This window comes from Mobula hypostoma, chromosome X1, assembly GCF_963921235.1.
Source record: "Mobula hypostoma chromosome X1, sMobHyp1.1, whole genome shotgun sequence".
NCBI lineage: Eukaryota > Metazoa > Chordata > Chondrichthyes > Myliobatiformes > Myliobatidae > Mobula > Mobula hypostoma.
Window position 1 is genome coordinate 19,627,666 of NC_086128.1, and position 24,449 is coordinate 19,652,114.

Genomic DNA, 24,449 nt, shown 5'->3' on the forward strand with positions numbered 1-24,449 from the left:
AGTGAACAAAACTTGATTAAGGATATTAAGGTAAAGGAAACCTTAAGGAAGAAGTGATCATAATATGATAGAATTCACCCCACAGTTTGAGAAGGAGAAGGAAAAATCATATATATCAGTTTTTCAGTGGAGTAAAGGGAATTACAGAGGCATGAGAGAGGACTGGCCAAAGTTGATTGGAAGAGGACACTAGCAGGGATGACAGCAGAAAGACAATGACTGGTGTTTCTGGGGACAATTTGGAAGGCACAGGAGAGATACATCCCAAAGATGAAGTATTCTAAAGAGAGGACGAGGCAAACGTGGATGACAAGGGAAGTCAAAGAGAGCATAAGGGCGAAAGAGGAGGCATACAATATAACAAAGATTAGTAGGAAGTTGGATGATTGGGAAGCTTTTAAAAAAAAAACAACAGAAGGCAACTAAAAAAGCCACAAGGAGAGAAAAGATGAAATATGAAGGGCAGCGAGCCAATAATTTAAAAGATGATACCATAAGTTTTTCCAAATCTATAAAGAGTAAAAGAGAGGTGAAAGTGGATATCAAATTGCTTAGAAATTATGTCAGAGAGGTAGTAATAGGGGATAAAGAAATGGTGGAGGTTTTTGTGTCAGTCTTCACTATGGACGATACTTGCGATATGCCAGATACTCAAGAGTATCAGGGGGCAGAAGTGGGTGTTATTGCTATTACTAAGGAGAAGATACTTGGGAAGCTGAAAGGTCTGAAGGTAGATAAATCACCTGGACCAGCTGGACAACAACCCAGGGTTTTGAAAGAGGTATCTGAAGAAATTATGGAAGTATTAGTAATGATCTTTCAAGAATTACTAGCTTCTGGAATGGTTCTGGAGGATATCACTACACTCTTAAGAAGAGAGGAAGACAGAAGGAAGGAATTTATAGGCCAATTACCTTGACTTCAGTGGTTGGGAAGATGTTGGAGTCCATTATCCAAGAATGAGGTTTCAGGGTACTTGGAGACACATGATAAAATAGACCAAAGGCAGAATGGTTTCCTTAAGGTGAAATCTTGCCTGACAAATCTGTTGGAATTCTTTGAGGAAATACCAGGCAGGATAGGCAAAGGAGAATTGAATGATGTTGTGTACTTGAATTTTCAGAAGGCGTTTGACGAGTTGCCATACATGAGACTGCTTAACAGGATAAGACCCCATGGTATTACAGGAAAGATGCTAGCATGGACAAAAGATTAACTGACTGGAAGAAGACAAAGGATGGGAATAAAGGGAGTCTTTTCTGGTTGGCTGCCGGTGACTAGTGGTGTTCCACAGGGGTCGATGTTGGGACTGCTTCTTTTCACATTATATGTCAATGATTTGGATGATGGAATTGATAGCTTTGTGGCCAAGACATGAAGATAAGTGGAGGGGCAGGTAGTGTTGTAGAAGCAGGAAGTCTGCAGAGGACTTAGACGGATTAGGAGAATGGGCAAAGAACTGGCAGATGGAACATAGTGTAGGGGTGTATATAGTCATGCACTTTGGTAGAAGAAATAAAGGCATGTCCTATTTTCTAAATGGGGAGAAAATTCAAAAATCAGAGGTGCAAAGGGACTTGGGAGTCCTTGTGCAGGATTCCCAAAAGGTTAACTTACAGGTTGAGCTAGTAGTATGGAAGGCAAATGCAATGTTAGCATTCATCTTGAGAGGACTAGAATATAAGAGCAAGGATGTAATCCTGAGGCTTTATAAGGCATTGCTCAGAGCGCACTTGGAGTATTGTGAGCAGTTTTGGGCCCCTTGTCTATGAAAGGGTGTGCTGGCATTGGAGAGGGTCCAGAGGAGGTTCACGAGAGTGATTCCAGGAATAAAAGGGTTATCATATGAGGAGTGTTTGATGCCTATCGGCCTGTACTTGCTGGAGTTTAGAAGAATGAGGGCGTGGAGGGATCTCATTGAAACCTATCAAATATTGAAAGGTCTAGATAGAGTGGATGTGGGCAGGATGTTTCCTATAGTGGGGGACACTAGGACCAGGGAGCACAGCCTCAAACTAGAGGGATGTCCATTTAGAACAGATGAGGAGGAATTTCTTTTGCCAGAGTGTAGTGAATCTGTGGAATTTATTGCCACAGGCAGCTGTGGAGGCCAAGTCATTGAATATATTTAAGCAGAGGTTGGTATGTTCTTGTAAGGGTGTCAAATGTTATGGGGAGAAGGCAGGAGAATAGGGTTGAAAAGGATTAACCGTAATGGAATGGCAGAGCAGACTCGATGGGCTGAATGGGGTAATTCTGCTCCTATGTCTTATGCTCTTATGGTCTAATTCTGGTTAGGCAGCATCTGGACTATTGCATTCAGTTCTGTTTATACTATCAAAGGAAAGATGTTGAGGCTTTGGAGATGGTGAAGAAGAGGTTTACCTGATGCTGCCTGGATTAGAGTTTGGCCAAAGTAGAGTTGCTTTTCTCTGGAGGAGCAGGGGCTGAGGGGTCCATTGACATGGGTGTCCATGACAAGTAGGGGCCAAGTTCTGTTAGACACATACAGTATGTGAACAAGCTTACACAGACATATCCACGTGAGCTTGCCCACTTTGGTTCCTAAATATGCTGTCTCTAGCTTTGCCCCTGAACCCCTTCATCTCAGCCCCCTGCTCCTCCCCTTACCCCTTGCTTTCTCACTCTCTCTACCACACTCTTGCTGCCAGAGGCTTGCCACCTCAATTGTTGATCACCTTCTTCCCTCCTACCCCAGCTGTGCACCAAAAGCCCGTGTAACCCAAGCTACCCAAACTTCTCCAGAGGTTTTCAGCTGTCTGTAATGACATACTGTGGATGAACTAATTTGGAAGAGTAGACTTGCTTTGGAGGCAGTGCAGAAAAAGATCTATCGGATTGATTTCTGAGAAGAAGGGGTTGATGTGTGTTGTGTTACCGCGTGGCCAAATGGTAAAGGCGTTCATCTAGTGATCTGAAGGTCGCTTGTTCGAGCCTTGGCTGAGGCAGCGCGTGTGTCCTTCAGCAAGGCACTTAACCATACATTGCTCTGCGACGACACCGGTGCCAAGCTGTATCGGTGCTAATGCCCCTCCCTTGGACAACATCGGTGGCGTGGAGAGGGGAGATTTGCAGCATGGGCAACTGCCAGTCTTCCATACAATCTTGCCCAGGCCTGCGCCCTGGAAACCTTCCAAGTTGCAAATCCACGGTCTCATGAGACTAATGGATGCCTATAAATGAGGAAAGGTTAAGCAGGTTGGAGTTTCAATGAGTCAGAGGTTATCGGGTTGAAGTATGTAAAATTCTGACTGACAGATGAAAGGATATGGTTACCTAATGTGGGGAACTAGAACTAGGGAACATAATTGCAGAATAAGTGGCCAACCATTTTCATAGTCATAGTCATAGTCATACTTTATTGATCCCGGGGGAAATTGGTTATCGTTACAGTTGCACCATAAATAATAAATAGTAATAAAACCATAAATAGTTAAATAGTAATATGTAAATTATGCCAGTAAATTATGAAAGAAGTCCAGGACCAGCCTATTGGCTCAGGGTGTCTGACCCTCCAAGGGAGGAGTTGTAAAGTTTGATGGCCACAGGCAGGAATTACTTCCTATGACGCTCTGTGTTGCATCTCAGTGGAATGAGTCTCTGGCTGAATGTACTCCTGTGCCCAACCAGTACATTATGTAGTGGATGGGAGACATTGTCCAAGATAGCATGCAACTTGGACAGCATCCTCTTTTCAGACACCACCATCAGAGAGTCCAGTTCCATCCCCACAACTTCACTGGCCTTACGAATGAGTTTGTTGATTCTGTTGGTGTCTGCTACCCTCAGCCTGCTGCCCCAGCACACAACAGCAAACATGATAGCATTGGCTACCACAGACTCATAGAACATCCTCAGCATCGTCCGGCAGATGTTAAAGGACCTCAGTCTCCTCAGGAAATAGAGACGGCTCTGACCCTTCTTGTAGACAGCCTCAGTGTTCTTTGACCAGTCCAGTTTATTGTCAATTCGTATCCCCAGGTATTTGTAATCCTCCACCATGTCCACACTGACCCCCTGGATGGCAACAGGGGTCACCGGTACCTTAGCTCTCCTCAAGTCTACCACCAGCTCCTTAGTCTTTTTCACATTAAGCTGCAGATAATTCTGCTCACACCATGTGACAAAGTTTCCTACCGTAGCCCTGTACTCAGCCTCATCTCCCTTGCTGATGCATCCAACTATGGCAGAGTCATCAGAAAACTTCTGAAGATGACAAGACTCTGTGCAGTAGTTGAAGTCCGAGGTGTAAATGGTGAAGAGAAAGGGAGACAAGACAGTCCCCTGTGGAGCCCCAGTGCTGCTGATCATTCTGTTGGACACACAGTGTTGCAAGCACACGTACTGTGGTCTGCCAGTTTAGGACAGGACTTCTCTCAGGGTTTGGTGAACCTTTGAAATTCTCCACCCCAGAGAAGGTGTGGCGGCAGAGCCATTGAATATATTTGAGGGAGAGATGGGCAGATTTTTACTCAATCGAACGCCGTGGGTAATACAGGGAAGGTGAGTTGAAGGCAAAGTCAGTTCTGCCACAGTCTTTTGAATGGCAGAGCAGACTCAAAGGACCATACAGCTGACTTTGACTTCTTGTGCTGTTTGTGGGTGCTTACTGTGTACAAATTGGCTGTCGTGTATCCGACCTTACAACAACAATTGTATTTCAATGAAAGGGTATTTCGTATTTTCCACAGCATAGAAGGAAGAAACCATTTCAGCTCAACCAGGCCATGCCCAGCTCAGAGTAATCCCAATCCCCCAATATCTTTGTTGTCCACAGATTCTTACCTACACACTAGGGTCAGTTTACAGTGGCCATTTAACCTACCGACAAGGTCAAACTCCACACACATAGCACCCGAGATCAGGATCAAACCCGTCACTGAAGCTGTGAGGCAGTGGCCCAACAGCTGTGGCACTGGGAGACACATAAACACAACAAAGGTATTGTTTACAGCCAGGGCTTTCTTGATTCCTGATGAAGGGTCTAGGTCCGAAACGTCATTTATTTCCATAGATGCTGCCTGACCTGCTGAGTTCCTCCATTCATGAGGATGAGCAGAGAATTGTTATATTTAAGGAGCTGTCGGAAGAACACTATAAGGAGTTAAGAAACATGTCAGTCCTGCATTTCTATGGCAACAACACAGAGGTTGGGGGAAAATTCATTCCATCTAACATACAGCTTCAATTTTTGTGAAAGAAACTGGTGTCCTATGTTTCCCACGTGGGTTGTCCTCTCTCCCCCTGGAAGAAGCTAGGTCAAAGTAAACAGCAGAGATGCAGAAGGCAAAATTCAAACACCAAGCAGTCTTCACACAATGCTGATGGCACCTCAGTGCAATGTTTACAGCTTGCGTGAGGGGGGCCATTTTGGAGGTTTGCTTCCTCCCTGTATGCAAGGGGGGGGCGGTGTTGTGCGGGCGTAATGTCATTGGGATCCTGCCTGCAGTGTTAAATGGGCCTTGTGACATAGTGATCACAGTGAAGGGTACCCCATTCTAGCAGAATGTGTTACCGTAGAAAAACTCAGCAGGTCAGGCAGCCTCTATGGAGAGCAATCATCAGTGAACGCTTTGGGCCGAGAACCTTCATCAGGAACAGCGAAGAAGCTAAGATAGGAAACTTGTGGAGGGGTGAGGAGTACAAGCTGGAAAGTGACACATGAAACCAGGTGAGGGGGAAGGAGTGGGGGAGGGATGATGAACTGAGAAGCTGGGAGGGGATAGGTGAAAGGCTGAAGGAGAAGGTAGATCAACTGTTTTTAATTTCCATGGATGCTACATGACCCGCTGAGTTTCTCCAGCATTTTGTGTGTGTTACTCAACGTTTGCAGCACCTGCAGAATCCCTCATGTTTCTGTTTCTCTCGAATTCATCACGCAACCTCACTCCTTGTCAGACAGTCCTTCTCCTTTGCACCCATGTCCAGTAACTATGCTTGTCTTGTAAGGGGTTTGTCTCCTACCTTGATGCCTACTGTCTGACTTTGGACAAAAAGTACTGCACCTCTACAGTTTGATGAGCATTGGCTTCTCCTGATCACATGGTCTCAAAGTTGGCTGTTCAGCTTTTACAAAAGCAACAGTCAACTGCATTCTGGAGCCTTCAGGATTGAATATCTTAGATAACGCTTTAAGGGGAAATAATAGCATTATGATGTTCCCTTTTTCATTTTGATTTGATCTCAGCTCTTTAATAGCTACATATAGAAAATATTTAAGTCGGATCTTGCCTGATCTGACCCACCAAATGCTCTAGTTCACCAGCTTCCACTGATACACTTCTCATGGCCATATTAAACATATGTGATTCTGCATCTCTCTAAAATAAAAAGATGTTTTTATGAACTCCCTTAAACTGTCTAAGATTAATTTAGAAAGAAAAAAGACGAAGTAAAATAAAAGAAAATAAAAATGTTACTTAAAGTTGGGAAAAACACCTGCAGATATAGGAATACTGAAACAAAATCAGAACATGCTGGAAACTCTCAGCAAGTTAGGCAGCACCTATGGGAGAAGGAACAGTTAATGTTTCCCATCTGTGACTCTTCGATGGAACGCTTACCTGCTCTCAGCACAACCCTAATTGAATGAGAAGCTATTGATGTCAGCAAATTCTGGTGTAAAGCCGATGAGCCAGATACAAAGTGTTTGTTGGCACTGAGCTGCAGAGCAGGTATGCTATCAGCTGACTTCAGCTCATTGCTGATTTTGTTTTTGAATTTTCTGGTGTGGAAGTCAGGGATGAGCTGGACATTGAGGAGAACGCTGCAGATAGCACTCTGCAGAGCTGTTGGCCAGCAGTATATACGATTTAACCTGTTGTGTTGGGAGGACATGGAATATGACCACTGCGAGCTGGCATTACTGGCCCTGATCTGGACTCTACTCTTCTGAATAATGCACATGAGCAAGAGGCACTGGAGCCCTAGAATTATATTCTCTTTCTCCCTTTCTTTATCTCCCTCCCTTTCCCCCTCTTGCTCTCTTTTGCTCTGTCTTTTATCTCTTTTTCCCTCACTTTCTTGCACTCTTTTCTCTCTTCCTTTTTGCTCCTCTCTTTCCCATTCCTCCTTTCACTCGTTCTCTTTACTTCTCCCTCTCAGTGCCTTTCTCTCCCATTATTTCACTTCCTATCACGTTCCCTCACATTGTCTTTCTCCTTCCTCTTTCTTTATTTCTCTCTTTCACTTTCTGTTTCCTTCTCTCCTCTCTTTCATTTGCTCTCCCTCTCTTTTACTTTCTTTCTCGATCGCCGAACCCAAATCTTGCCTGGAGGTATTAATGGCTAATTTTAGCTGTCTTGTGGCTGTCCCAGCCAAGATCAGCAAACAGACTTACAATCAAAATGCAGACCTTTCTGATGTGTGTAATTCAGCACCTCATCACACAATGCCAGCCCCTCAACTCTCTGTGCCAGGTTATCAACAAAGGAATTCTGTGCCATTTTCTTTTCTTCCTCTTTCTCTCAGTTTACTGAATGTGTCAAATTAAAAGGCTCCTTTCTCAGTACTGGCTCGTGTTTAAGTCGGTCTGTTAGCATTTCAAATCCAGCCTGGGTAGGACTGCTGTGTGGAAAAGTGTGACCTTTACTCTTTATAAAGGCTAAGACTTCATTTTAGCTTCCAAAATGCCCACATTTTGGACTTTGTGACCTTCCTGGGTTTTCCAAATTGGGCTGGGCTGCTGTTGGATTTTTTTTTCTCTCACTAGTCAGACTGAGCTAATTTTAGACAAAGGTCCCATTCACCAACAATTGGCTGATCCAGCTCATTCTGCAGCAGAAAGCAGGGGTGGAAATTGTATAAATTGCATGTTCTTCATATAAACATGTTGATCAAGGAAATGTAATTCAACCCCTCCAGTTCAGGGCGACAGTAAACTACTGCACTATGTCAGATAGTAGGAATGGCAAATCCATTATAGACCAGGCAACAAGGGCATTTTCTCCTCATTACTGCAAGGCACTGGTGCCAACTTCTTGCTGAGATGGTACCTTCTCACCAATGACTTTGAGCAGAAAATCCTACAAGAGGATTTGGCCCAGTCCATCACGGGTAAAACCCTCCCAACCATTGAGCATATCTACATGAAATGTTGCCATAGAAAAGCAGCATCCATCAAAGATCCTCACCACCCAGGCCATGCTCTTTTCTCGCTGCTACCATCAAGAGTAGAAGGTACAAGAGCCTCAGGACTCGCACCACCAGGTTCAAGAACAGTTACTACCCCTCAACCATCAGGCTCTTGAGCAAAATGGGATACCTTCACTCATTTAAGGACTATTTTACATTGTTTATTATGCTTCTTATTTATTGCTATTTATTTATTATCTGCATTTGTACAGTTTTTTACAGGTCAGGTGTTTACAGATCCTGTTTACAGTTACTGTTCTATAGATTTGCTACATATGCCTGCAGAAAGAGAATCGCAGGGTTGCATGACGTACTGTGATAATAAATTTTACTTTGAACTTTGAAGGGTCACAACTTTCCCTGTGCTCCCCATAATCTAGCCACAACACACCCCACCAACCTTGTCTTCTTCCTCTTCCTCCCTTTCCAGATGAAAGTAAAATAAAAAGTTACTCTCTCAAAATACCATTTAGAATTGTGAGGTGGTTGTGATTTTTTTTCCTCCCTTGTTCAAGAGAAGAGGGACCAGACTTGTCACCTGGAGGTCAGCTTTTACTCCAGCCTGAAGTGCCAACTATTCCAACCAGTGAGATGTTCTGACTTCCCATGTCACCTGAGGGTCATTCGATAACCCTTCCTAGAGCCAAATACTCTGACTATTTCTAGTACCGTTTTCCTTTCCCAATCTTGTGGATGCTGTTGGGTCCTGAGGTCCATTAGACATAGGAGAGGAATTAGGCCATTCAGCCCATTGAGTCTGCTCCACCATTCCATCATGGCTAATCCCGGATCCCATTCAAATCCATACACCTGCCCTCTCACCATATTCCTTGATGCCTCAACCAATCAGGAAACTATCAACTTCCACTTTGAATATACATAGAAACATAGAAAACCTACAGCACAAATACAGGCCCTTCGGCCCACAAAGTTGTGTCGAACATGTCCCTACCTTAGAAATTACTAGGCTTACCCATAGCCCTCTATTTTTCTAAGCTCCATGTACCTATCCAAAAGTCTCTTAAAAGACCCTATTGTATCCACCTCCACCACTGTTTCCGGCTGCCCATTCCGCGCACTCGCCACTCTCTGCGTTAAATAAACTTACCCCTGACATCTCCTCTGTACCTACTCTCCAGCACCTCAAACCTGTGTCCTCTTGTGGCAGCCATTTCAGCCCTGGGAAAAAGCCTCTGACTATCCACACGATCAATGCCCCTCATCACCTTATACACCTCTATCAGGTCACCTTTCATCCTCTGTCACTCCAAGGAGAAAAGGCCGAGTTCACTCAACCTGTTTTCTTAAGGCATGCAGCCCAATCCAGGCAACATCCTTGTAAATCTCCTCTGCACCCTTTCTATAGTTTCCACATCCTTCCTGTAGTGAGGCGACCAGAACTGAGCACAGTACTCCAAGTGGGATCTGACCAGGGTCCTATATAGCTGCAGCATTACCTCTCTGCTCCTGAATTCAATTCCACGATTGATGAAAGCCAATATACCGTACACCTTCTTAACCACAGAGTCAACCTGCACAGCTGCTTTGAGCGTCCTATGGACTCGGACCCCAAGATCCCTCTGATCCTCCACACTGCCAAGAGTCTTACCATTAATACTATATTCTGCCATCATATTTGACCTACCAAAATGCACCACCTCACACTTATCTGGGTTGAACTCCATCTGCCACTTCTCAGCCCAGTTTTGCATCTTATCAATGTCCCGCTGTAACCTCTGACAGCCCTCCACACTATCCACAACACCTCCAACCTTTGTGCCATCAGAAAATTTACTAACCCATCCCTCCACTTCCTCATCCAGGTCATTTATAAAAATCACGAAGAATAAGGGTCCCAGAACAGGCCTCCACCGCAGTCTGTGGGAGAGCACTCCACAGATTCGCCACTCTTTCACTAAAAAAAAATTCCTCCTTACCTCTGTTCTAAAAGGTTGGCCCTCAATTTTGGGGCTGTGCCCTCTAGTTCTGGATACCCCCACCAGAGGAAATATCCTCTCCATATCCTTTCAACATTTGGTAGGTTTCAATGAGATCCCCACAGATTCTTCTAAGTTCCAGTGAGTACAGGCCCAAAGCTGCCAATTGCTCCTCATGTGTTAACCCCTTCGTTCCTGGAATCATCCTCGTGAACCTCCTCTGGACTCTTTCTAATGACAACACATCCTTTCTGAGATATGGATGAATCCTCTCCTCTGTGACTTTGAATCTCCCCATCTGTATCTTATTCCAACTTGCCACAGAGGTGCAGAAGGTAGAGTCGCTGCCTCACAGCTGCAGGGGCCCAGGTTCGATTCTGACCTCCAGTGATGTCTGCACAAAGTTTGCACGTTCTCCTCATGACCACATGGGTTTTCCTTGGGTGATCCTGTTTCCATCCACATCCCAAAGATGTGCAGATCGGTGGGTTAATTGGCTGCTGTAAGTTGTCCCTAGTGTGCCGGTGAATGGTAGAATCAGGAGGGAGTTCTTCAGAGTGTGGGGAAAATAGGTTACAGGGGAAATGAATGGATGTTGGGATTGCACCATGAGCTGGCATAGATTCAGTGGTCTGAACCACTTCCTAAGCTGTTATAAAGTAAAAATTAATCCTCTTGAGGATTCTGCCCTGAGCTTAATCTCTCCACCATTGGCATCTGTGAGCTCTGTGCCTGTGAACTCTCTCCCTTAAACCTTTCTGCTTTTCCTCACTCTTCCTGCCTCTGTCCAAGCCTGTTTTCTCATCCTCCCCATGTGAGGTTTTGGAGTGATAAAGGCGCTATTTAAATCCAGGTTGCTTCTTTCAATCCAGACATCAAGTTTGCACGCATGGCTTGGCTGAGTATGGACATGTTAATAACTTAGCCTGCTGCTCGCTCTGAGTGCCAGGTGCTGTAAGCCAGTGGAGCCGGGCCGGGAGGGAGTGAGCTCCTCTCAAGGTGTGTGCTGGTCTGACGCAAACCCAGATCTGCACTGCGACGGAGATGCAATTCAGCTGCCCTTGGCAAAGTGCTGTATACATCACTTTGACTGAGCCAAGCCGTGGGCCTGAAGTGGGTTTGATTAGAATTTCAAACTCGTTGCATTCCTCCCGCATTAGCAACAGTTTTCATTTGTTTTTTTTTAAAAATAAGCAAAGTGCACAAGTAGGGTTTCCTCCTGTGGAAGTTACTCATGTCCCTGCAACGCTGTGTGAGATGTGCACAGTGTGTGGCCTAAAGCAGTAGAACCCCACATCCCCCACCCCTCCACACACCCCAACCCCTCCACCGCACTCCAGACAGGAAATGATGCTGTTTGCATTATTATACAATCTTGTAAGTTTCACTTCCAAAGCTGTGGAAATATTTTTTTCTTTCTTGATATCAGAGGTGGTTGTGACTACCTATGAGGGTTCTGAAGTTGGTACTGAATAATCGTCCATCCCCTGTATCTACCCATTGCTTTCTTTTAGAATCCAAATCAGGTTCAACATCACCAGCATATGTCGTGAAATTTGTTGTTTTTGTGGCAGTTGTAACAATAAAAGCTGTGAATAACAGTAAAAAAAATATATGTGTGTATAAAAGTATAAATATATAATGTAATATAAAAGTTAAATTAAATAAGTAGGGCAAAAAAGTAGTGAGGTAATGTTAAGGGTTCAATGTCCATTTAGGAATCGGATGGCAGAGGGGAAGAAGCTGTTCCTGAATCGCTGAGTGTGTGCCTTCAGGCTTCTGTACCTCCTTCCTGATGGTAACAGTGAGAAAAGGGCATGCCCTGGGTGCTGGAGGTCCTTAATGATTGACGCTGCCTTTTTTTCAAGGAGCGAAGCCTCAAGATATTTTGGATGCTGGGGAGGCCGGTGCCCATGATGGAGCTGACTGAGTTTACAACTTTCTGCAGCTTATTTTGATCCGGTGCAGTGCCCCCCTCTGCCCCCTTCCCCCCCCCCCACCCCGCCCGCCCATACCAGATGGTGATGCCGCCAGTTAGAATGCTCTCCATGGTATATCTGTAGTAATTTGTGAGTATCTTTGGTGATGTACCAAATCTCTTTAGATTCCTAATGAAAAAATAGTTGCTGTCGTGTCTTCTTTGTAACTGCATCGATATGTTGGGCCCAGGATAGCTCCTAAGAGGTGTTAACACCTAGGAACTTGAAATTGCTCATCCCTTCCACTTCTGATCCCTCTACATGGACTGGTGTGTGTTCTCGTCTTGCCCTTCCTGAAGCCCACAATCAATTCTTTGGTCTTACTGATGTTGAGTGCAAGGTTGTTGCTGTGACAGCACTCGACCAGCTGATTTGTCTCACTCCTGTACACCTTCTTGTCATCATCTGAAAAAGTAATTAACCATGTATTGAAGTAGCCACTTTGTCCATTGAGTCTAAACTAGTCCTTTGAAAGGGCTCTCCAATTAGGTTTCTACCCCCTGCCTCTTCCCCATATCTCTGCAAATATCATCCCTTATCAAAATCTATCCAAATTCTCTTTGGAGTTTGCGGTCAAATCTTCTTCTACCACTCTTTCAGCCAGTGGCACCGTAAAAGTACCAGGCAATGATCCTCTCCAAGAAGGGAGAGTCTTTATGAGAGTCCGACCACCTATCCTTGATATTCAGTGGCATTACCATCACCGTCAACATTTGCAGTCACCACTGACAAAAGATTCAACTGGACCAGTCACATTAATACCGTGGCTACAGGAGGAGGTCTCACCACCTGACATCTGAAAGCCTTTCTATCACCAAGGTAAAAACAGGAGGCTGGGAACTCTCTACTCATCTGGATGAGTGCATCTCCAACAACCCTCACGAAGCTTGACACCATCCAGGACAAATCTACCACTTCCATCGTTTTAAATAGTAGTGGTTTTAATCCAGGGAATTACTTTTGCAAACAACCAGAGCCTGCATTCAAGTGCCTGTAATGTGGCAAAATATCCAAAGGAGTTTCACAGATCTAGTATTAAAGGAAGTTCAGCCCTGAGCCATATGTGGAGGGATTAGGAAGGGTGGCAGAAACTTTGGAAAAAGAGCAATTGAAAATCAAAACACAGCTGAATCTGAAAATTTAAAACCAGAAAATGCTGGGAACACCCAGCAGGTCAGGCAGTATCTGATAGAATTGGTGTTTCAGATTGACAACCTTTCATCAGAGGGTACTTGTTTCCCTGCATTCTCTGTTTTTATCCTTGGTTGAAGATGCTGAGAAGCGTCTGAGTAGAGGACTATAAGACCATAACGCACATGAGTAGAATTAGGCTGATTTATTTTCTGTCTCAATCCCATTCTCCTGCACTTCACCCCCGTAACCTTTTGACACCGTTACTAATCGAGAACCTCCACTTTAAATATTTCCAATAACTTGGCCTCCACTGTTATCTGTGGCAGTGAATTTCACAGATTCACCACCCTCTGGCTAAAGAAATTCCTCCTCATCACTGTTCCAAAGGGATGCCCTTGTATTCTGTGGCTGTGCTCTTTGGCCCTAGACTCCCCTAGTATTGGAAACATCCTCTCAACTTCCACTTTATCTGCCCAGGGAGTCAAAGTCATGGCTTTCAGAGGTGAAAGAGCTCTATTGTTCAAGAGGGCAATGATCTGAGAAGTTTAAAGAGGTGAATGAGATTAGAGAAGTGGAGGGATGTGACGATAGAAGAATTTGAAAATGGGAGTAAGAAGTTAAGGTTTTGCTTAACTGGGAGCCAATGTGGGTCAGTGGAGGTGAAGGTAGTGTCATCATGAATTATATAGCTAATTAATATGAGATAGTCCACAATGTGCTCTCAGTAATGTTGAAGTCTCTTTAATCTCTTCCCGAAGACAAAGCTCAAGTACTTAGCTCAGGCTGTTGATGGACAATGTTGGCAGGGACGGTTGCCATGTTCCTTGCTGCGAAAGCTGTGAAGCCACGCTTCTCGACCAGCCTCTTGCTGGTCCCCTTGCCTAGCTCCCGCGACCCTTGACATATCTGGTTCCTCACACCCTGGCAGGTGAAGTAACCACTCAACACGTGCAGATCTTAAACGTGAATGGAGGGGAGATATTAACGCAGGGTTTGTCAGTGGAATCAAACCGTACTGTCCCCTTGTCACTCACAGGCATCTGTGCGTGCACTCACTCACCTATATTCACCTATGCACTTACATGCATTCACAACCATGCATGCATTCACTTGTGCACACGAACACAATAATTTTTGCTCACACATGCAAGCTCTCTTTTTTTCACTCGCCTGAGCGTTCTCGCACATGGCACGAGCAAAGTTCCCTTTCACGTCTGCATCACTCTGGCAATTATGTGCCATCAGTCACGATTGGAAACACCTGCCCTCCCACGCTCTCGCTGGCGCATGTAGCTGTACTCGCTCCCCTCCGCAGGTGCGGGGTGCTCAGTCTCAGCCAAACTCTCACACTTGAGGGTTATGGCAGGGGACTGGGTCTGCCCTCCACCATCCAGGTGAGCCTCGCTCCTGGCTGAACCTGGCATTTGTTTGCTCTGTGTAGCGCAGCTGCTGATCGCAATACATCTCAAGTTATCAAGGTATTGTTTTTAAAGGAATAAACTAAAGTTGATTTGTTTGGTTTAAATCCATCTTTTTTGAAACTTGATCCAAGCCAATTTAATGTTTGATTTTAGTCTCTGGCTCAGGTTTGTAGGTTCAGTTTAGTCTTAAATAAATAGATTATGGGAGCTAGGATTATAAAAATGTCGGGGAAGGGAATACCTTATTAACAACTGGATGGTGTCTGTGGTCAAGTGTCCAGATTGTCCAACTCTCTGACCCTTCCTGAGTGTATCTATTGCTTTTCTCACCAGAAAGCCAGAAAAGCTGCCTCTTAATTATTGGGATCTTTCTAGCCCAGGCCACATAGCCTTGGGCATCTTGCATACCCAGATGGGAAGCATAATGGCTCAGCAGGTAGAGTTTCAGAGTTCAGTCCTGACCTCTGGCACTGTCTGTGTGGAGGTTGCATGTTCTCCCTGTTACTGCATGAATTTCCTCTGGGTGCTCTGGTTAATAGGTGGCTATAAATTGCCCCCAATATGTTGGTGACATAAAAGAGAAAATAGATTACAAGAAAATAAGAGAGGGAATGAGATGCCCCTGAGAGCTGGCAGAGATTCAATGGGCGAATGGCTTCTTGCTTCATTATAAGCAATATGTTCCTAACTTGTCATCTGAGAGAAACCCCTTTTCTAGGAACCCCCAAAAGCTCAATACCTCAAATGGGGAACTGGCATCAGTCGAAATGCCCTGGTTTTTTTGAGCCTTTACTTCCCAGATTACGACTGAGAGAGCAGCATTGGCCTTGTCTTTGTCCCAGCAGGTGTAACCTTCCCCTGTGCCAGTCAGACTGGGCTGCTCTGATGCAAGTAACGCAGAATGAATTCAGCTCTGCTCAGCCTGCTTGGTTACGCTCACAAATTGCCTGAATGCTTTTTATCACAAAACTACGGAAGTTTATTCACTCACAAAATACACACAATGATCAGTGACTTACAATACTATCTACAATTTCAAATTAAAATATGGTTGCTATCATCTACAAAACACTCAATTCCGGGGAGGGGGGGTGGGGGACCATTCTCAAAACACTCCCCCACCCCTCTCACTGTTCCAATAGAGACTCCAAGGACACCTGGGGATGATCAAAAGCCCCGGAAGAGGGGCAGCCAGTCAGCTCGGGCAGAGCACTTGACCGCTCACCACCTGGGCCTGGGAGTGGCTATCTTGGCTAGACCCAAGAGCAAGCTCACCAGTCGATTCCCCAACCGACCCACCCTGCTCTTTACAGGGTGACTGTATATCAGCAGCACAGGGCTGAAGTGCAAAAACAGAACTCGAGGAGCAACCCCTTCAGATACTCAGTCAGGGGCTGTAACCTCTCACACTACCTATAAGCACGGTACTCTGAATCCTCCCAGCCACAGAAAGGACAGGTGGACAGGGTGTCAGTGAAACGGCTCAAAAATCTGAGGGTGTGGTAGATGTTATAGCAAATGTTTCTTCTTCCTCAATGGGTCATTTTGCTTCACTGAAGCAAGTGGGCTTCTGACTACCTTCCTGCATTTTGAACCTCTCCACCCCAGCAAAAGCCTCTCGAGGCCTCTACCTCTGAAGAAGGCTGAGTGCTCACGGAACCCAGCTGATCTGGAAACCCTTCCCTGCCAAATTCTTGCTGCTGACTTTACTGGGCACGGCAGGGTCTGTGTCAGAAGAGCCACCTGCACGTCGGCCATGCTCGCGCTGAGCTCTGTGCAGAACTCAAAAAGCCTGAGGTCGTTGAGTTGTCGAGGTATGAATGTGATCTGGAAAGCATTATAACAAGACCCGCAGCCGATGCCATCCAAGCAGACACATTTGGCTTTGGATTTATATCACAGTGTGGGACTGCTCTTCGGAACTTCTCCCTTAGCAAGTGAGCTTTAGCTAAAGAGAATGTTTTAAAGTAACTCTTTTCAAGATCTATTCTGTCAAAATAGCCAACATATCTTGCAACACACACAAAATGCTGGAAGAGCTCTGCAGGTCAGGCAGTCTTGAGCCGAGACCCTTCTTCACGTCCAAAATGTTGTCTATCTATTCATTTCCATAGATGCTGCCTGACCTAAATGCTCCTCCAGCATTTTATGTGTGTTGCTTTGGATTTCCAGCATCTGCAGACTTTGTTTAATATATCTTGCATTCTGATTGTATCCAACCTCTGCAATATCTTTTAGCACATTTGTTATCATCCCAACTTGCAAATGAATTCACGTGACGTAAGTTGAAAAATCGCTGGGTTCCATCTCTATTCTGCATTCAGTCTCTATTTTGGGACTTACTACTGCTCTGTAGAGAGACATTCTTCAGACCAGAGGTTAAACCAAAAACCTACTAGCCTGCGCTAGTGGATGGATCAGAATAGATGATCTTGACTCCACCAACACCAGAAACTGATTCACTTTGATTTGTATTACTTAGGCGTGCATGGAATGGGTGCTATGTTCAACAAGGATACTCGCTTCTGTGCAGCTCTCCAGGATATCTGAGGGGTGAAGTACAGTCCCACAAAATAACAATTCACCTGTTCTCAATCCTTAGTGCAGGCATTAGGTGTTGGGAGCACTATGGGCTCCAGAATGTTTGAAATTCGCATTTCTCTATACAATGTTGATTGATGTTAACATTCATTTGTACAAAATTGCCCGTGGGTGCAAATGACTTGAGGGTATCTACAAGTCTAATTTTTTGTGTGGTGTACAGTCAGACTAGCAGAAGGTATGGCATAGATGCCAAGAGGCTGCCAGGCTAGTTAAGTGGATTAGCAAGTTGCAGAAGAATGCTTCAGATTAGGCTTTGTCCCCCAACGGACACAGGTTCAGCTTGTTTTGCTGTTGGATCCCCAAGCTCTCCCTCAATTGTGTGGGCAACTGGTGATTGGGATTTGGACACCCTGAATCACTTATTGCTTGGCAAGTTCCTCTTGCTTATTGCTTGTACCTCACTCATTGCTTCCGCCATTGCCAATCTATGTTTCTGGGGGTCTGGTGTGACATTACAGATGCTGCTAGTATGTATGCCTAGCTCAATGCCTGGCAAATTATCCTCAGCCCAGAAGCTGGGCAGGACCTGTCCAAGTCTCAGTGGCTGGGAGTGTTCAATCCAACACACACCCAGGTGTGTGACCTGACTTTGCCGATCCACTGGCTGTTACTGATTTCACTCATTTATGAATTATCAGGCCGTTTCTATAATGGGCCACTTCTATGTCTGGATGGAAAGGCAGAAATCTGCCCAGATTTCTTGGCCATTGTGTGGTGTGATGTTGGCAGGCATGAAAGGGTTTCCACTGGGAAATAATATTCGCCCTATTTGCTTCCTTTGCAGAATTCTATGAATCTTCCTCCAGATAAAGCACGACTCTTACGGCAGTATGACAATGAGAAGAAATGGGATCTCATCTGTGATCAGGTACTTGGAATCTGATAAGATCTACCTTACAGGTTGGGATGCAGTGACCCCCCCCCCAGCATTGTTTGGGGAGGGCTGGGGGTGATGTGGAGATGGATTTCCTCCTCTCATTCGGGGCTTTGCCTTGACGAGCTTCTATCTCCAGACCACTCTGCTGGTCTGCTGAGGATGTGAGACTTGCAGTGTGTTCAACACAGAGTCATGGATGGATTGAGCTATATGATGCAGAAATGGGCATTTTAGCCCACTAAGCCCACACTAACCATCAAGTAGTCATTTTCACACTCATCCCTGTTTTATTCTCCCCACACATCCATCAACTTCAGGTTCTGTACGTCACCTACACACAAGGGCTAGTTTACATTGGCCAATTAACCATCGCTGGACTGTGAGAGTTCTGTACCCAGGCTGGTCTTCTGTGTATTCCACTGAAATTTGAAGTATCCAACTGATTTTGTATTCTCATATCCAAAAAAAATTAACATGACATATTATTTGGATTCTAATTCAGATGGTGGAAGGCCTGAGATATTGGTGACAAGGTTATGAGAGATTGGTCAGCCTGACAGGTACCTTGAAGTGAGGATTTGGAAAGCGTAGGGTGGGAGGTGGAGATTAAGTATTTTAAATGCACATTTGCACGAGAAAGTTTCCATAGAGAGGAACTTGACGCATCAGTCACAGGGGGATGCCAGTGAATTTCTGGCCCTTCACTTCACTCACTGGGAGTGCACTTGTCTTTTCTAGTGTCCTCCAATGGGTGAAGCTTCCCAGCAAAATCTCCCGTCGTGTTCCAGGGCTCAGCCCAATAAGTTGAGGAAAGGGAGCCTGGCACATCCATTCTGCTTCCACAACTCAATTGACTACAACAAGGAAAACATTGCACACTTAGCAAAGTGCTTGACAGAAATGTTCTCAGACACAATTAGACACCAATGAAGGAGACATTGGGACAGAATACCACAATTGTTTTGGTTGGCCTTAGAGGAGAGAGAGCAGTAGAGGGGCAGAGAGGTTTATGGAGGGAATTACTGAAGGCATGGCCACCGTTAGTGGTGCAATTGAGATTGGACACAGGCCGTTTAACTCAGTTCATTTATTATGGGTTCAGTCATGCCCCCTCATAGTGTCCAGTGGGCAGATACAAGTCTGATCTCCACTTGGCCCAAAGCTACCTGTTCTCCACTTACTGACAGGTGGAGAATGTGGTCTTACTTTTGGCTTTCGACATCTCTGGTGCAGGTCACAGAAAATAAATCAGCCAGGGTTTCTGCCCCCACTTTCCCACTATAATTATCTCCCAATGGAAAGCAAGCATGTCCTGCTATTCAACAATATCCCACGAAAGCAAAATGCACCAGGTGAAACAAAACAGGGATTGATAGAAACACTTAGAGAAAAACAAAGTTCCAGGTCAAAGCCCCTTTGTCAGAAATGATTTTTTCCTCAACATTGATCTTGCTTTTTTCTCCACAGATGCTTCATGATCAGCTGAATGTTTCCGCCACTCTCTGTTTTGTTTCAAAATTCAAAATTGGATGATCCTACACTTATTTCACTTTTCTGCCCAATCCCATATTCCTCAATTCCCCCTTGTGTATAAAAAAACTCTTGCTCTAGTCCATGAATGAATGAGGTCTCAGTGTCCTTAGCTTTCTAGGGTAGACCATTCTAAAGGTTCAGTAAATTGGTCCATCATCTGTTGATCCTGGTTCTCGTGTTTCAACCTGAATGACTGACTGTTTCTATTTGTATGATCAGGAGCGGTTTCAGGTGAAGAACCCCCCACACACCTACATCCAGAAACTCAAGAGCTACCTGGACCCAGGGGTCACCAGGAAGGTAAAAGAACTATGTACACCAGTGAAACAGTTTTATAAGGAGGGCCACCACCTTGAGTATTGCAGCAACACATTGAATAAGACGTCCTTAAGGATAACTTCTGTGAGCATGTGTGAGCTGCTCTTTAGCCTTGGGGAATGTGAGGCTGATTTGTATGTGGGATAGGTATTAAACCCCATAACTGTGTGGGTTTCCTCTGGGTGCTTTGGTTTTCTCCCACATTCCAAAGACATAGGGGTTAGTGAGCTGTGGGCATGCTATGTTGGAAGTGTGGCGACACTTGCAGGCTGCCCCTCGCACCATTTTGGCCTGCGTTGGTTGTTGACACAAAATGACTCATTTCACTGTATGTTTCAATGTACATGTGACAAATAAAGCTAATCTTTGATTGAGTAAGCATCAATCAGAATAAACCCAACTGGTTAAATATGTGGAATCTTGAAAGTAGGCTGGATGCTGAATTTTCTCCGTTACAGCATGGACAAGTGGATGTATTTCAAGGATGCAGAGACAGTCATGGAGAGTACTCATCTCCAATACAGCTTCTCCTCTCAGACAATCCACTTCAGCACCGTGATACTCTCAGTGTTAATCTTGCGGAGCTGGTGGTACATCAGTTCCAATGTGAAGCAGGGAGGAAGTGCGGATGGAGTTGTGAAGGAGGCAGTGAAGGAGTAGGGACAGGAGGGAGGGAGAAGCAGGGAGACGGATGGAGGCGGAGAATGAGATGGAATTTGAGGCCAGAGGATGAGAGAGAGAGAATGAGGAATAGTGGAGGGTGGTGTGGAGAGTGAGGGGGGGTGGATAGTGTGAAAGGGAGGGAGAGTGAGGAACAAGGAATGAAAGGATGCATGGAGAGAGAGGGGATAGAGTGCAGGGATAGGGAGGATGAATGCACAATGCTAGGCAGAGTGAAAATGGCCATTATCTGTACCTACAGGGCAGTGTATTGCAGCACTATAAAACTCCTTTAATATGTCCCTCTGTTCATCACCCCAGGCTAAAATTAATCAGCTCTGCACCCACAGACTTTTCTTAATCTTTTACAGAAGTTTAGACGCCGCGTGCAGGAATCCACAAAGGTGCTGCGAGAGCTGGAGATCTCCCTCCGGACTAATTACATTGGGTGAGTGCATTACAGGCAGCCAGCAGTTGCAAGGCAGGAAGATGAGGAAAGACTGGAAGCATACAGGGGAGATGAGGGGAGGCTATTTAGAAGGCTTGGCAGACCTTAGAGTTGATGCAGAGTATTGCTGTCATGATGCACGCTGACAAGTGACTGACCCGGGTGAGGAGGAACGACAGACTTCCACGTAGAGACAGAAACAAGAGTTTATTCATAGGGATTCCAAGAGAACATCGGTGGTCAAACGAGCAACTCCACAAGACGAACCATGCTTGAAACACACAAGGACCCCGCAACCTGCACTAATTGGGAATCCACTTTAAATAAATATGGTACGTTGAAAACCTATGCCAGTCACAATAAATTTGACAAGATTAAACAGAAAGTATAAGGGCTTAATGACTCTGGATCAGACACCAATTAACAAATGCAGATGCACAGGCCCACAGGGCTCATGACAATATTACACAATTGTCCTGAGGTGGTTAAAGGCTCTTCCGTTAATTATCAGACCACAAGGCCTGAGTTAGCACTATGGAGAAGAGAAGATAAAGAAATGTTGGAGAACTGTGGGGAGGAGGTCACAGAAACATCTGAGGTCAAGGATGCAAATGCAAGAAACAGTGAGGAAGGCAAATAATATGTTGGTCTTTATTATAAGAGGATTTGAGTTCTGGTGTAAAGGTGACTTATTATGATTACAATGGATTTCATGAGACTGTACCTACTGTGCAGCCATTCCTCAATTTACAAAAGGGATGCCTTCCTGGAAAAGTTTTCTTAAGTAAAATATCATAAATCTTAAAGGCTGAGCAAAAGGAAATGTCAGTACAAGGTGTTTCTATGGATGGAGGATGGTTCGCTCATCATATATACAGCTTTGTATATCAAGCACCCGTACACTAAAGAGTCAAGGGCATGACAGTGAACATTTGTAAATGTTTACCTCATGAGGAGAGATTTGAGTAGACTAAACCTGTATTCTCTTCGAAGAGCAAGAGGAGTTCTCATTACAATTTGCAAAAATCTTTAATGGCGCGACAGTCAGAATGAAGGGAGGATGTTTCACCTAGCTGAGAAGTCAAGGACCAGGGGTCAAAGTCTCAAAACCGAGGCAATTTAAGACTGAGATGAGAAGGAATTTCTTCACTCAGAGGGTGGTGAATCTTTGGCATTCTCTGCCCCAGTGGGTGCGGCAGCTCAAGTCATTGATTACAGTCGGAAGATATTAAAGGAATTAAGTGATGTGTGGGGCAGGGCAGGAAAACAGAGTTGAGGAAGGCAATCAGCCATGACCTTGATTAATGGCAGGGCAGGCTCGAGGAGCGGAATAGCCCCTCCCTGTTCCTGCTTCTTACGGGGATGAGGAATTGAAATTTAATGCTGGAAGTAGTCTGGGGGAGGAAGTTGGGGGTGGGAGAGGCTGGGAAATAGTGGTACTTAGTGAGGATAGGATTGATGAAAGAATGGAACTGGTTGTCAGGCAGTGGATTGAGCAAGAGCAGATTCAAATCCCTCCTGTCACCCCCACCAGTGGATGCTGCAGCCCAGGTAACAGAAAGGGACAGGGAGGATTGTGGGAGGGGCTGACAGCAACAAACAATGGTTCCACTTTGGAAAGTTTCATCTCGGACTGTGATTGGTTAATCTTCAGCCACTCCTATTCTAACAGCCTTTTCTCCAGCGCATGTGTTCAGAAATGAAATGTGCGCTATGTAGCGTGCTTGAGAGTGAGTCTGTAGGTTGTGGAGTCTGTTCAGCGTTGAGGTGTGTGACATAAACCATGCCCATTCAGAAGCCAGATGAATGTAGGGTTAATAACTGTTCCTGAACCTGGTGGTGTGGGGCCTGTACCTCCTGCCTGAATGGTAGTGGCGAGAAGAGAGCATGGCCTGGACGATGGGGCTCCAAATTATAAGTTTACAAGAGCAGTAATTAGTGAGAGCAGTAGGTTCATGATGGTAAATAAACTATGGATGATTCCAGAAGCCATTCGGCCCCTCATGCCTATGAATAAACAGATCTACAGAATGCTGATTATATATGGTTTGGGTTGAAGTAAACACTGCAGATACTGGAAGTTTGAAACAGAAACGGAGGACGAGATCAACTCAGAAAGCAAGCAAGGGAATGGCTGATAGAATTTAACTCAGACAAGTGTGAAATGATGTATTTTGAGAAGTTAAACCAGGCCAGGACATACAGTGAATGGCAGGGCCCTGGGAAGTGTTAGTGAACAGTGAGTCCTTAGGATATCAGTACATAGTTCTCTGAAAGTGGCAACACAGTTAGATGGAGTGGTGAAGAAGGCGTTTGGTGTGCTTGCTTTCATCGGCTTAGGCATTGACTATAGGAGTTGGTCATCATGTTACAGTTGTATAAATTGTTTGTTAGGCTGGTGTACAGTTCTGGTCACCACAATATAGGAAGGATGTGCTTAAACTAGAAAGGGTGTAGAAAAGATTCACAAGGATGTTGCTGGGACTGGAAGGCTTTTGAGTTATAAGGAGAGATTAGATAGGTCAGAAAAGTTTTCCCTGGAGTTAAATAGACTGAGGGGGGTCACCTTATTGAGGTTTACAAAATTATAAGGAGCATACAGTACATAGGTTACACAGGTTAGGGAAGTCTCAACTTGAGGGCTTAGCTTCATGATAAGAGGAAAGATTTCAAAGGAATTGGAGGGGCAAGTTTTTCACACAGAGGATTGTGGGTATATGGAACAAGCTGCCAGATTAAGTGGCAGATACAGGTACAATTACAATGTTTGAATAAACATTTAGACAGAAACATGGATAGGAAAAGTTCAGAGCGATATGATCACAAATGCAAACAAATTAAATTATCTTCTATGGGCATCTTGATTGGCATGGATGAGTTGAGCCAAAGGGTCAATTTCCATGCTAGATAACTTTATGTATCTATGAATGATGGAAATCTTCAGAAAGTCAGGGATCTGTTCTGGGACCCTTACTCTTTGTGATTTTTATAAATGACCTGGACGAGGAAGTGGAAGGATGTGTTAGTAAGATTGCTGATGACACAAAGGTTGGGGGTGTTGTGGATAGTGTGGGGGCTGTCAGAGGTTACAGCGGGACATTGATAGGATGCAAAACTGGGCTGAGAGTGGCAGATGGAGTTCAACCCAGGTAAGCGTAAGGTGATTCATTTTGGTAGGTCAAATATGATGGCAGAATATAGTATTAATGGTAAGACTCTTGGCAGTGTGGAGGATCAGAGGGATCTTGGGGTCCGAGTCCATAGGACGCTCAAAGCAGCTGCGCAGGTTGACTCTGTGGTTAAGAAAGCATACGGTGCATTGGCCTTCATCAATCGTGGAATTGAATTTAGGAGCCGAGAGGTAACGTTGCAGCTATATAGGAC

At 44.9% G+C, this 24,449-nt stretch overlaps 1 protein-coding gene across 5 annotated transcripts in view; it reads left to right on the plus strand.

The window, feature by feature from the left end:
• LOC134340532 (formin-like protein 3) overlaps nucleotides 1-24,449 on the plus strand; it is a 184,364-nt gene that overhangs the window by 65,193 nt on the left and 94,722 nt on the right. For all 5 annotated transcript variants that reach the window (XR_010016573.1, XM_063037873.1, XM_063037874.1 and 2 more), the window contains exons 2-4: nucleotides 18,014-18,097; nucleotides 19,859-19,939; nucleotides 20,989-21,065. Coding sequence is in view for 4 of the 5 variants with exons in the window: in XM_063037873.1 (XP_062893943.1) it covers nucleotides 18,014-18,097; nucleotides 19,859-19,939; nucleotides 20,989-21,065 (242 nt within the window). In the remaining variant the exon portion in view is untranslated. The remainder of the gene's footprint in view (nucleotides 1-18,013; nucleotides 18,098-19,858; nucleotides 19,940-20,988; nucleotides 21,066-24,449) is intronic.